At 43.0% G+C, this 14505-nt stretch overlaps 1 protein-coding gene across 3 annotated transcripts in view; it reads right to left on the bottom strand.

The window, feature by feature from the left end:
- Positions 1 to 14505, bottom strand: part of UBE4B (ubiquitination factor E4B) — a 119783-nt gene that overhangs the window by 27183 nt on the left and 78095 nt on the right. For all 3 annotated transcript variants that reach the window (XM_042996170.1, XM_042996168.1, XM_042996169.1), the window contains 8 exons: positions 13987 to 14070; positions 11368 to 11424; positions 10678 to 10794; positions 10481 to 10579; positions 9783 to 9896; positions 8143 to 8341; positions 5334 to 5472; positions 478 to 577 (listed from right to left, as the gene is read on the bottom strand). In XM_042996170.1, coding sequence (XP_042852104.1) covers positions 478 to 577; positions 5334 to 5472; positions 8143 to 8341; positions 9783 to 9896; positions 10481 to 10579; positions 10678 to 10794; positions 11368 to 11424; positions 13987 to 14070 — 909 coding nt within the window. The remainder of the gene's footprint in view (positions 1 to 477; positions 578 to 5333; positions 5473 to 8142; positions 8342 to 9782; positions 9897 to 10480; positions 10580 to 10677; positions 10795 to 11367; positions 11425 to 13986; positions 14071 to 14505) is intronic.

Genomic DNA, 14505 nt, shown 5'->3' with positions numbered 1-14505 from the left:
TCCACCAGCAGAAATCTCCCCGTCTACAGTCAGGGTCCGTGCCGTGGATCGTCTTCGATGGCAAACGGAGAATGAGGGACAAGGGAAGGGGGCCCTCCCACTACCACAAACCCGCTTGGTGGAACATCGTGAAGGCGCGTGGCCGGGCGCGCCGGCCCCTGTGTGTTTTGGGTCGCGGGGCTGGGAGGCAGCAGAGGGGAGGACCCTGCAGACGGGGGAGAGAGGCCGGAGACGTGACACTGAGGGTGATGACACCAGGAAGGATTCGAGTTGGCGCTGGCATGAGCGCGTGCAGATTCCGTGCTGAGATTTAAATATCGTGTTAGACACGGGCGAGGTACCGGCAAGTGGGCAAGTGTAGCGTTTTCTCTTCGGGGAACAGAATCATGAAGGGAAAGGGGACACTGAAGGGCTCACTCAAGGCACACTTGCGGGTGGGAGGATTATCGTTACGAGGCTCCAATTAACTGTACAAACCTTAAGCTGAGTCTTGCAGCGCTTCAGCATTTCGCGGTGTCTAGTGGCCAGCGGGGAGTCTTTCCATTGGCTTTCGTTATTTTTCAAATCTTCCACGGTTCTAAAACCAAAGACTAACCGTCAGATGCAAGAAGACACAGGGTCCACCGTGTCTGTTCATTGTGACCATCTTGTTGACCCTCAGATTCACATTTCCCCCCTCACTTTAGCATTTTTAAAATCAGAGTGTCTCTTACCATGAACCGGCAGAAATTTTCTTTCTTACTGGTTCCTCAAATAACGAGGTCTTAAAATTGATGGTACTTTAGAGTTAATGAAATACAGTAAGAAACACATTGTCCCCTTATTTTCCAGAGAGGGGAAAAAAGAAGTCCTTCGTGGAAATTCGAGGTTACTTCGTCTGGTCAATTTACCAAAACGAAAGGCGAGTTCGGTCATGGCAGTTCCTTCTCTTCTTTTGCAATCGTTCCCTCTGCTGGGAATGCTCCTAAGATAGTCTCTGTGGCTTGTTCCTTCACTTCCTTTAGGTGCCGGCCCAAAGATCGCCCGCCAGTCACACTACAGGCCGCACGTTTTAAAGACTGGCCCACGTAATGCGATTTCAACCCCCCTCCATCAAGACATAGAAAACTAGAGGGTTATAAGTTTTTTTGAAACTACACTTTCCCAGACTGCCTCGCTGCCAGCAACTCTGCCCATGACCTAGCTTCCATCAAGAGGTGAGCCCTCATCGAAGGCAGAAGCGGATACTGGGGAGTGGCAGCCACGTGGGTTTTCTGGACGCACAGTGGCGGTGGAGTTTTGCCTGAGCAGGGACAGAGGCCCTACTATCAGGGTGAACCCTGAAGCAGCTTCCTGCCAGGTTAGGATCAAGAGAGAACTCCTGGTACGTACCTGGCTCTCAAAAAAATGGCGATGATTTGATAGCACACCGAAAGTGCTGTGTGGCACCTGTCTAAGCTGCAGATGGCAGGACGAGGGGACACTGAAAGATGCTTAGAAGCACTACGGGAGGGCAGACAGGCCTGACAGCCTGCCTCTAGGGAGCCACACTGGACAGGCACATGGAACAATGAGGAGAAGTGCGAGGCAGCCTTGTCCAGCTTCTGACTGGGTGGTCATGACAATGTGTGGTTGACATATCTGTTCCTTTTTAAGCAAACTGCTATAGAGTTCAATGCACTTGGAATTACTATTTCCCTTCCACATTCTTGGGACATCGTTATTCTATCTACCACAATAGTGACACAATATGGGAGCGTGTGTGCAATGGATCCTGGAGATGCTTGATCAGCAAGAGTGAAGCATGTTAACATCTTTCTATGTAGAACTAAGTTCATCAACACGTTACACCTATCAGAGATCCTGGATTCAAGACTGTCCTGAGTAGCTGGGATGGGTTTTCAATGTGTGCCCAGCTAATTGACTCAAAGTTGGAATTGACAGTGACCTACGCTGAGTGAAGTTGAGCCATCTGACATCCCCTGTCGTAATTCGGAGGAAGGAATCTAACGCTTAAGAAGCTGAGAATACGGGGGGGCCTGGGTGGCTCAGTCAGTTAAGCGTCCACCTTGGGGTCAGGTCATGATCTCGCAGTTTGTGAGTTCGAGCCCTGCGTCGGGCTCCGTGCTGACAGTTCAGAGCCTGGATCCTGCTTCAGATTCTGTGTCTCCCTCTCTCTCTGCACCTCCCCCCCCACATTCTGTGTATCTCTTTCTCTCTCAAAAATAAATAAAAAACATTAACAAAAAAAAGCTGAGAATATTGGGGCGCCTGGATGGCTCAGTCAGTTGAGTGTCCAACTCTTGGTTTCAGCTCAGGTCATCATCTCACGGTTTGTGAGTTCAAGCCAGGCATCGGGCTCCGTGCTGATGGCTCAGAGCCTGCTTAGGATCCTCTCTCTCTCTCTTTGCCCCTCCCCTGCTCTCTCTCTCTCTGCCCCTCCCCTGCTCTCTCTCTCTCAAAATAAATACACTTAAAAAAAAAAAGAAGCTGAGACCATTAATGTAGATTAATATAAACATACCATGTGTGACCAGCTCGGACAACCCCTCTTCCCAATACATGCCCTCTCGCCCCGCCATCCCCTAGAGGACATCTCTCCTATCACAGCACCGGAAAGTACACAGGTGAGGGGAACACTGACATCTCTGACCGTCCACTGGGAGGTGGAGTGAAAGCGGTAGCTGGTACCATTGAAACGGATCATCCAAAGTCAGTGGAAGAGATGGGATCCCAGGATTCCAAGATGAAGAAGCAAATTCACAATCACAGTTTGAAATGCATATATGCCTCTCAGTAACTGACAGTATAAGCCGATAAAATCAGCAAATATGAGAAAAATGTGAATGATAGATGAACAAACCTGACCTATTGAGACAAAAGTGAAGCTGTGCAATATGCAACACGGAAAGCACATTCTTTCCACATCTGTATGGAACGTTTACTTGTGAATGTGAGGCCAGAAAGCAAATTCCACAAAAAGTTCAAAGGACACAAATCAGAACATGTCCTTTTGACCATAATGACCATAATGAAATTTGGCTAGAGATAAAGAGACAAATCCACCGAGAATCCAGAATTTGAACACTACATATTTTCAATAACCCACAGTCAAAAATGAAACAGCAACAATTAGAAAATATTTTGAACTGAACAGTAAAATGTGCCATGCCAAACATGAGGGATGCAGCCAAAACCATGCTTTGGGGAAACGAGACACCTCAAATGCACATAAGAAAGGGCTAAAAATGAATGATTTCAGTACCAACCTCAAGGGGCAATAAAAATATCAACAAGAAAGCAAATTAAACTGAAAGAGAGTAGAAGGAAATAATGAAGGTGTTGCAGACATTAAAATGATAGAAAATATTATGAGCAACTTTAGGCCTATAGATTTTAAAAATTTAGATGTTACAGAAATTTAACACAAGATGAAATAAAAACCTAAATAGTCCTGTATCTATCAACTGAATACAGCACATAATTAAAAACTTTTCCACAAAGAAAACTCTAATCCCAGACAGCTTCATCAATGGATGTTCCCAAACTTTCAAGAAAGAAATAACATAACTATTATACAATAAACTCTTCCAAGGATATAAAAAGAGAGAGTATTTCCCAACTCATTCTATATGGCAAGCACAACACTTATACCAAAATCTGAGAAAGACTTAACAAGAAATTACAGGTCAATCTTTCTTTCGAACACAACCTCAAAAATCCCGAACAGAATATTGGCAAAATGAATATGAGACATAAAAGCAATATCAATGAGATATAAAAGCTGAGTTTACTCTAGGAAGGGAAGTCTGGTTTAATATCAGAAACCCAGTTGATGTAATTCAACTACATTAACGGAATACAGGAGGGAAAAAAATCTGATCTCTTCAACAACTATGGAAGAAGCATTTAATAAAACTCAACTTCTGTTAGGAATAGGAACTATTAAAATGCTAAAAATAATGCGAAATTTTCTTAATCTGGTAATGAGAATATACAAAGAAGGTTGTCTCTGTTCAAGATTGTACTAGCAATTGTAGCCAGTGTTACAAAAAGAGAAAAGGTGTAAGAAAGAAAACTGTCATCATTTACAAACGACACGAATATACATGTAGAAGGAAAATCTTCAGAGTAATCATCTATAGAGTAATCATCAGCATTAACAAGAGATTAGCAAGACAGATAGATAGAGATACACAGTTGCAGGTATAGACATGACATACTTTTTCTCACAGCCAGACGTGTACATAGGCCTTGGACCAAATGAAGTGACGTGTACATAGACCTTGGACCAAATGAAGTGGCCACACTGTTATCATTCCAGAGGACCCATTCAAAAATATTTTTGCTTCCTGTTCCTGTGATTTGTTTAGTTGGAGATGTTGGTACACAGGGAGAAATGCTTAGATTAAGAATCTCAACAAGGTCACCTGGGTGGCTCAGTTGGTTAAGCATCCCAGCTTCGGCTCAGGTCATGATCTCGCGGCTTGTGAGTTTGAGCCCCGCGTTGGGCTCTGTGCTGACAGCTCAGAGCCTGGAGCCTGCTTTGGATTCTGTGTCTCCCTTTCTCTGCCCCTTCCCCAGCTCGCTCTCTCTCTCTCTCTCTCTCTCAAAAATAAATAAACATTAAAGAAAAAGAAACTCAACAACGGTGCTGATGAATGTGAAATTGAGGCTACCATCTGGTCATTCTGAATTCTTTATGCCACAAGACAACATGTGAAAAACAGAATTACATGTAGGCAGGAGTAAATGATCTTGTTTATCAAGGGGAACTAGACTTACTGCTTCAAAGTCCAGGGAGGAAGGAATATGTCTGGAATCCGGGAGATCCTTGAAAGTCCCTCCCGGTCAATACCATGACCAATGGAAAGAGTTAATGGACGTCTAGTGACCACGCATCAAGGGTTGAGAACTCTCAGAAGCCAAAGTTTGGGTCACTCCACCACATAAAGAACTCTGGCTGACCACGGAATGTGGACGTGGAAGCAGAGGCAGGTGGTGTGCTGTAACGTACATACTCCCCACATTCAAATCTACTGGTCACCTGGGGCGCCCGGGGGGCTCAGTCGGTTAAGCAGCCGACTTCGGCTCAGGTCATGATCTCACAGTTCGTGGGTTCGAGCCCCGTGTCGGGCTCTGTGCTGACAGCTCAGGGCCTGAAGCCTGCTTCGGATTCTGTGTCTCCCTCTCTCTCTGCACTTCCCCCACTCATGCTCTGCCTCTCTCTCCTTCAAAAATAAATAAACATTAAAAAAATTAAAAAAAAAAATCTACTGGTCACAATGGAACTGCTTGCTCTGCGAGAGCAGTGGTAACTCAGGCGATCCCAGGACATGGATTCAGGCACATACCTATTGAGCTCCCGGATGGCCCGGAGTCTGCGGATGTAGCGACGGCAACTTGGCAGAATAGAGAGGTGGTGGGCGTGCAGGGTAAGAAAAAAGCATTCCGTAGGGAATTTCGGCTCAGAAAATGGAGGCTGATCTCCATCTAGGAAAAATAACATAATTTCCTAAATAAAATCTACTACAAGACTAAATCAGAGAAAAAGCACAGTTAAGACAAAATTACACTTGAATTGTCAAGAAGTTTAAGGATGCTTTTTAAAAAGTATAGACCAGTTATAAGAGGAACAGAATGCCTGCACGCTCTGTCCAAGGAGTAGGGATTCTGCCCCTCTGCTTGAATGTTTACGTAGATGTACCTCGACAATCTTTTGTTCTGTGTCTTCCTGATGTATTTTATAGAACCATTTCTATTATTCAACACGGATCACAAAACATCACCTTAAATCTCAAAATGTTATTAGACTATGTTAATAAGCTACAGATTCCACAGCCATTTCCCCACTGCAGGTAGGTTTGTCATTTGTCATTTTTTCTCTAGTATAAATAGTACCTGGAAGATCTACGTACAAAAACTTACGACCTCACCCCACCCCCAGCATTGGGAGCATATTCTAAAATGTAGCATTACTGACAATGACAGTGTTATAATTTTTGATATAAATCAGAATTCACTAAAGAAACTGATTAAATGCCGTCTATTTCTTCACAAAGTTCCATTCCATCTTATCACTTTGTTTTTGGATAATTTACAGATACACAACCCTAACTTGAATTTCTTTCAATTTGTATCTAATTCCTAGAAGTATGTATATCTTTTCCAAAAAGTGTATTTTATTCCTTAGGTTATATACTGCTTACATTTTTTTTCCCAAACTAAAAGAAAACTGTCTGTTGGTAGCATTTAGCTTGAGCCTTCTACATTTCTAACAATTTTACATTTTGTAAGGCATGATTTTATCAAACATACGACACATATTTTGACCCGTTTTTAAATTTTACATATTCATTTAGTCTCACTCCAGAAAAAGTATATTTACATATTAAGATGCTGTTTATATACATATTGTCTCTGATGATTTGCTTCATTTCTTAAACCATTATAAATTTGTTTTCTTCATGACTGGGCCAAATCCTGTTTGTTTTTTTCATGTTTTATTTTATATATATATAATATATTAATATTAGTTACATTAATAATTAATATTAATATATAAATATTATATAATATATATTTTTTAATGTTTAACCCTTTGATTCTTCTGGAACTTACTAGTCCATGATATGAGTCCAAGCCTATACCAGTAGCTACTTGTTCAAATCACACTACTCAAATTCTAACTTTATAGGGTGCTTGGGTGGCTCTGTTGGTTAAGTGTTGGACTTCAGCTCAGGTCACTGAACTCACGGTTCATGGGTTCAAGCCCCACGTCGGGCTCTGTGTTGACAGCTCAGAGCCTGGAGCCTGCTTCAGATTCTGTGTCTCCCTCTCTCTCTGCCCCGCCCCCCACTCACTCCCTGTCTCTTGCTCTCCAAGATAAATATTAAAAAAATGTTTTTAATAATTAAAAAATACTAATGTTATTGTTCATCATATACTTAGTTGTTTTTTGTTTTTTTTTTTAAGGTTTATTTATTCTTGTGAGAGAGAGACAGAACATGAGTGAGGGAGGGGCAGAGAGAGGGTGACACAGAATCCAAAGCAGGCTCCAAGCTGTCAGCACAGAGCCTGATGTGGGGCTTAAACTCACGAACCGTGAGAACATGACCTGAGAGGAAGTCGGACCTTTAACCAACTGAGCCACCCAGGTGCCCCTGCTTAATTCTTATTGTAGCTTAAATGTTTTTCTGGAAGGGCACCTGGGTGGCTCAGTCGGTTAAACGTCTGATTTCGGCTTGGGTCATGATTTCATGATTCGTGAGTTCTAGCCCTGCAACGGGCTCTGTACTGACAGTGCAGAGCCTGCTTGGGATTCTCTCTCTCCCTCTCGCTCTCTCTCAAAATTAAATAAATAAATAAACTTAAAAAACAACGTTTTTCTGGAACATGTACACACACCTGATCATGATGCTGCCGGGTAAGCATGGAATCTCTCTCCTATTCCATGAACAATTTTATAATATGTGAAAAAATAAATGCCAAAGGGTTTGACATCTGTCATTGACATGTTTTCTAACAAAGAAATAAGATCAACAATCGTAGCACCTTGAAGATATTCCTATTTTAATACCATCAATTCGTCAAGATCTATGAATATTTCATGAGAACTTTAATTGGTATATGCAAACTCTATATAATAATTAGGTCTCCACTATCATTTTTATTGTATTACTTCTTTTTTGTTTTACTGTGAGTACATTTCCTTCCAGTTGCTCTGTGTTTCTATTTGGGTAAATCAAGAACTTTTTTACTGCATTAATTTTTACTGTGTATCTCTGACTCATAAATTCATCTTCTGGAGAAAAAATAACAATTTGTGAGGAATCACTAGCATCCAAATAAAATAAGTTAAAAACAATTTTTCAGGGGCACCTGGGTGGCTCAGTTGGTTAAGTGACTGACTTCCGCTCAGGTCATGATCTCTTGCTTCGTGAGTTCAAGCCCCGCCATTGGGCTCTGTGCTGACAGCTCAGAGCCTGGAGCCTGCTTTGGATTCTGGTCTCCCTCTCTCTTTGCCCCTCTCCTGCTTGCTCTCTCTCTCTCTCTCTCAAAAATAAATAAACATCAAAAAAAATTTTTTTTAAACAGAAAACAATTTTTCAAATAAAAGGGTGGCGCTTTAACGGTCTAATAATGAACGTGTGCGTCACTCACAAAGTTCAGCCAGCCAGTCGTTCACGTCCTCCATAGTCGCGTTCACTCTCGTCTCGTCATTAGGAAGAGTAATCCGACACCTTGGGTGGAATATATACGTGGGGTCCACCGTCTCTAACTTGATCTTTGTACTTAGCTGCTGCAGCACCCAAAGGAAATTCAGCATGAATCCATCTGTAGATACCAATCTATCATCTGTCTGTGAAATACAAAAAAAAAAGGGGGGGGCGATTTAAAACAATGATTTAGATGGAAATTTGGGCACAACTTTATAAGGAGACCGGACATTCACCCCAAAGTCGAAGAGAGGACAAGTATCGTCACCACTGTCCTTCTACTAGCAGGTGCTCTTTGGAGTATTAATCATACGTGAAGCATTTTATACATCCTCTCACTGAATCTTCAGAACAGCCCTTGGAAGTCAGCGCCACTGTCATTCCCATTTTACAGAGGGGGAAACTAAGGCTCAGAGAAGTTAAGTGACTTGCCCAAGATCCTCAAAATTAATTAAGTAGAAACATAATATATGTTGCTTCCTTTCTCTTCTTTATTTTCCCCCAAGAGCATCAAATCCCTAGTTTTGCTCACTACCATTTGGCTAATCGGTTCTCTGGTCAACATCATTAGCCAAGTCCTGTATCAGTAATAGAATAATTGTAATAATGGTAGTTAACATCCATTGAGTGTCCACGGTGCACCAGGCACTGTTCTAACAGCTTTACAGATACTAAATCCACAGTTAGGTACTATTATTACTCCCACTTAGCACGTAGGAAACTGAAGCACAGAGAAATAACTATCTAAGGTCCCACCATCAGGTTAGTAAATGGTGGGGCTACGGCAGGAAGCCCAGGCAGTCTCATGCAGTTCTCTAAACCGGTTTCTTCTTCTGAGTAGGAAGGTCACACCTTTCGTTCCTTACTTATAAATAATAGAGGAAGGATGCCCTTCTAACTTTTCTACCTTTGCAAAGTCGTCCAAGCCACCAGTCTCCTCACCAGATCTGGTACGCTTATAACCTGGTAACTGGTTCCTCGGGTCTGCTTCCCACAGCACATTTGGTGGCTTCCTTGCCGCAAAAGCCTCCAGTGTTTCCCCATTCCGGTTCTTACCACGTCAGCCCTGGTCTGAGGGAGCCTCTGCCCATCCCGCTAGCCCATGACCTGCCATTCTCTTTCCTGTACACTCTCAGTCACTGACGTCTGCACGTGCAGCTTGTTCCGAAGCTAGTTCATTCCCACCTTTGGTGCTTCACCCGTGTCTAGAAAACTCTTTTTCCAGCCTTGTGATGGCTGACTTTCACACGAGTCAGGTCTCTGATCACACAGCACCTCCTTAGAAGGGTCTTCCCCACTACCTGATCAAAAATCACTCCCATACCTTCCTCCTGGTACGTCCAGTTACTCTCAATCCTCGACCTTGCTTTACTTGCTTCACGGATTCTAGGACGGCCCGAGATAATATGTTTATGTGTCTACCATTTAGCTTGGAGAACGTAAGCTCCACAGAGGCAGGAAGCTCTTCTATCTTGCTCAACACTGCGTCTCCATTTGCCAGAACAGTGCCTGGTGTTGTTTCCGAGTAAACACAGGTTAGGTGAATGAATTACACCAAGAAGTAAAAGTCCTTCGGAGTCCTACCTGCATCTGCGCTTTCTTCATATTGGCATTGACCACAGCTGCCATGTACCCGAGAGCCGCCTCGCGGGTTTCACCATTTAACAAAATACTATGCAGAATCTTGAAGAGCTCTTGCTGAAGTTATTTTTTTAAAAGGAAGAAAAAAATTAAAACTTTACTTTAATAAATTGTTCCTTTTGACCTAAAGAACAGCTAGGCTTCTTCCCCCTTTCTCTCCTCTACTCTTTCCACTCACGTTAGGAGGAGCTGACTACAAGAGGAACAGAAATGCCCAAATTCAACTGTGTCAAGACGATTCGCGTGGAAGCAGATTACAGAGTCGGGGGAAGCAAGGAGTTACAGTTGTAATAAAATAGCCTTCGCCGTTTCCTTGAGGGATAGGATCAAAATTACCTTAATGATGCTATCGTCAGCCTAGAATTTTGCTGCTAAAGTTTCAGAACTGAAGACACATTAATCTATACTTGGGACACACACTATACTTGGGTCATCAAGGAGTATATGCAAACTAACAGCGCTCGCTCAGCCTCGTATTTTAAAGGCCTGAGGACAAGCTGGAGAGACAGCCTGGCCACTAACCTCAGAGCCAGAACCCCGTGATGCCACATAGTATTGCGACAGTTCTCATCCAGGGCACAGGTTACTGACATGCAACTTCTCTTTCACTCATCCTTTGAATGCAATTTTCAAACACCTACCCTTCCCAGCTCCAAGTAGTGCTGCAGTGATTGGCTAACCACGCGAGTGTTTTCCAGGGTAATAGCAGGCCCTGAGAAATATTTCTCAACCACCTTAGCCTGGAAAGAGAGGGAAACAATTCAACCCGTACACAACATACATGTAGGCAGGGATCTCAACACAAGAGCAGCCGAGTGCAAATGGCCACCGTACTTACATCATCTTCTGCAAAGACTGAGAAACTGAAGAAAGCCCCCAAATAAGAGAGTCTCTGCAGCTCCCGCCCAGAGCCAGGGCTTAAGGATTTCGGCAACCACAACGGCAAAGAAGCAACCTACGTTTAAAAAAAAAAGGAAGAAGTGAATCAAGCTGCTAAGTCGGCAAGTGAGGGGAAAACGTAAGGAACTGAGTTCTCCCCAGCCAACCCGTTCAGCCGGCTCTCAGCCACCAGTACGACGGCTGACAGCGAACACACAAAAACCCAAAGCTCACAATGTGCTAGGAACCCCGTTGGTATTTTCTCATCTCCGATGGAGGAGGAGAAGCCTCCAACCCCTCTACGTTTTTACAAGATAGTCTCTGAACTTTTATGTTTCAAGAAGCTCTTCGACAGAGTTCAGACGAGCTACTCCTCCACTCTCAAAGGCCAGGTCAAGTTTTCCATAGGACTTGCTTTCCTAGTTGCACCATACTTCTACAGAAACCACAAAGGAAGATAAAGAACACCATCCCAGGCAGTCACGTGCAGGGTTAACTGACTGAACCGCTGCGAGCCGCCCCGGACGTGCTACCTACATACATCTCATCTAAATGTCCTCTCAGCGATGTCTTTCAGATAATGTTACTCAAGGGAGATCTGAGTTAGACATCCCCCGAATATATGGAAGTCCGTTAGGAGGGCACTCACCAAATTGCACACAGGGTGTGTCTTCCCAAACTTGGTTTCACAGAGCTCACCTAAAGCCTAGAAATAAGATCAGAAAGGGTCGCTTAAGCATATTTCACCTTAAACTGACTGCCACGTGTAATATCAAGGCACAGCTTTAATGCTGCTAAAAATTTATATGCATTCCTTCCAAAACACTAACTGCTTCACCGCTTTTCTGATGAACCAGTTAATTCCCGCTCAATGTAAAAACTTCAGATAAAACAGAAATATAAAATGAAGCTAAGAATCATTCCTAAACCTTACCCTCTATCGATATCTTAGTTAATAGCTTACCAGAGATATTTCTGTGCACACACACACGGAGATAAATGTGTATATTTTTATAAAAAAATGATGTTTTCACTTAACATCTCTCCATGTCAAAAAAGACATGCTTTGTAAACTTTAGATGACCACTCTTTCCAGTGCTAATTGGCACTACAACTAATTACAATCTAAATAAGCAACCAAATTCAGAACATATTTAAAACTATTACATGGAAAAAAAAAATAAAAGTATTACATGGTTTCAAGATCTCTGATGTTTTTGAGAACTCCAACACTTTCCTTTGGAGCTCCAATCATTCTCACATTAGGGAAGCAGGAAAAATTGTTTTTAGGGGCATGAACACAGTTTAACATGGCCATAGTATTCCAATCAAATGCTACTTTAACAGTGAGCTTAATCTTCTGTGATTTGAAGAGAGCTACACAAGTTGCTAAACCAGTCAATGGAAGCTTCTGAGTCGACGCACTTAGGCGCCAATGTGCCTCGAGGTGCCACTGAGGCTCAGAGAGCTACCGCAAAGGAAAAGTTCTCAGTGCCTAGCACAGGGGTTCCCACATGGTGCCGCACAAGAGGATCACCTGGGAAGCTGATCAATGCCCAATGCCACGCCCAATGGAAAAGCCCAATGCCACGCCCCACCCTCAACACACCCATGATGGGGGGGAATCTCGGCTAGGAGCCGGGTGGCGGTATTTTTTGAAGATCCCCAGTTGATTCCAGGGTACGGCAACGCAGGGATGCGCTGAGCCAGAGAATAATCACGATTGTTTCTGATTCTAGCTGCAGCGGTCTTCCTCTTCCTGCCCCCATTGTCCTTCCTTGCACCGCACTCTCATGGCCATCCGAGCAGCACTAACGGTATAAAATCAAACTATTGTCTGTCATAATGGAGGCCTTTGTCTTTTGACCAAGAACGTTTTGTTGATATCTGACACTAAAAGCTCCTTACCGAAACATCAAGCCACATCAGTCCCCAACAGAAAAGCCCACAGTTCCACGAAGGAACATTTACATAATAGAGTGATAATTAATGTGCACTCATTTCATCACTGAACTCAAACAATCAGATGATCTCACTTCCCTTTATCTGGCACAGAGAGGAAAGTGCATAAGGATTAACAGAATTTTATTAGAAACTTGAATAGCATGTGCAGTGGAAAGAGCCTTGACATGTAGCCATTCAAAGTTATTTTTAAAACTAAGAATTCCCATTTCACCTTCTGATTTCCCAGCACTTAAGACTTTTAGCTCAGTTTTGATTAAGCACACATACTAAAATTGCTGTATTGAAAGAGATCATTGCACCCCTCGTGTACCGCTCCGTGTTAGCATTTATCAGGGTGTGATTATCTGATTGTGCTGTTGTGGACTTGAGTTTTGCAGTAAGTCAGGAGCAACTCCCAGAGGGGCACCTTGTCTAAGCAGCCCCGGTATCTGGCACAGAATAGGTCCTCGGTGGGTACCGAGTTAACGGGAAAATGGAATTAAGTCAGTAGGAAGAATGAGTAAAAGGAACAACTCCAGTAAAAATACCAGTGTAACCAGGGCCTTGGCTTACACAAGGTTGTATTTATTCATAGAGTTGGCTCGTTTCGTATTTTGATCCTTTTTCCTTCATATTTCTAGAGTGCAAAATAGACATCAGGGTAGTTTTCTCCAAAAATTTCCAAGAAGCAAATTCAGAGAAGAGCCTCCCCCGCCCCCGCCTTTTTTTTCTACCTGGTTCTAGCTGTTTTCACAACAATCAAGGCCCTTGATGGGAATCTAGAGGAAAGTTCTGTCCGTGACTCAACGCTTGCTCTTAAGTACCTTACAGAGACGAGCGGATCTGTCTCCCACATGAAGCTTGAAGGGAACGGGGAAGATAAACAAGAAAACTACTGAGGCTTTTCCATAGAAAGTCACTACAGAAAGTTGGACTAGTTTTCCTAGTACAGCTCTACCTTCTTATTTGAATTTGTAATAGCTTTTTAAAATTTTTTCAGTAACAAAATTTCGTTGCAGTTATTATATGCCTGTTAGGAGAACCAGAAGGACACCGCCCAGAATTGTCATTTTCATAAGCTACGCTAGAAGGGGAAGTGCATTTTAAGGGTGCGTCCCCGACTCCTGTCTAGGGCTCGGATGGGCGGAACACGTCCCAGCGCTAAAACTCTCTTCACAGCAAACACCGCAAGGCCAACGCGATGCTTTCATGTTTTAAATGTGAAAACAAGGTTAATCGCGGACCTGAAAGAAAAGTGTGCGTTAAAATAATCTGGAAGAAAAGCATCTAACGAATGGCTTAAAGAAAAAGAGCCAAGTTTTACCATGAGGGGGTATTTAAAGTAGTCACTATCGAGGGAGCACTCTTTGGCAGCGAGAGCCAGGCCTTGTAAAATGGGGATAAAGATCTGTAAGAAAAAAAATAAATCAGAACTGTAAGTTCAGGAAAACGTAAGAACAGGAGGCATGTTAAATAAAGTGCCAAATCTGAATGCCCAAGCATTTCCACCTTCCCCACGGAAAACCTGTTTTGTTTATAAAGGGGTCTAGTATCTAGCCATGGTGTGTGGCTCTGTCCTTCGACGAGGCCAACCATAAAGTAATATAGCTGAATTTTCCAGAAGTAACAGGATTCGGTGAGTCCTAATTCTCTGGCAGGACTCCGAGGGACTCAGCAGAAACTCACAATTTTCGAGCCTGTTCTTACGAGTCCCCAAGGGGTCCTCACCTTATCAACTCAATTCTGTACATCTCAGCAATGAATAGGTTTCTGATTACCAAGCACCTGTAATCTGTACAGAAGCTAGACTAAATGTTCCCATATTTTCCCAGCTCTATCAGTA

The sequence above is a fragment of the Panthera tigris genome, chromosome C1, assembly GCF_018350195.1.
Source record: "Panthera tigris isolate Pti1 chromosome C1, P.tigris_Pti1_mat1.1, whole genome shotgun sequence".
Lineage (NCBI taxonomy): Eukaryota > Metazoa > Chordata > Mammalia > Carnivora > Felidae > Panthera > Panthera tigris.
Note: the sequence above shows the minus strand (reverse complement) of the source record. Positions and strands in the feature narration are given on the sequence as shown.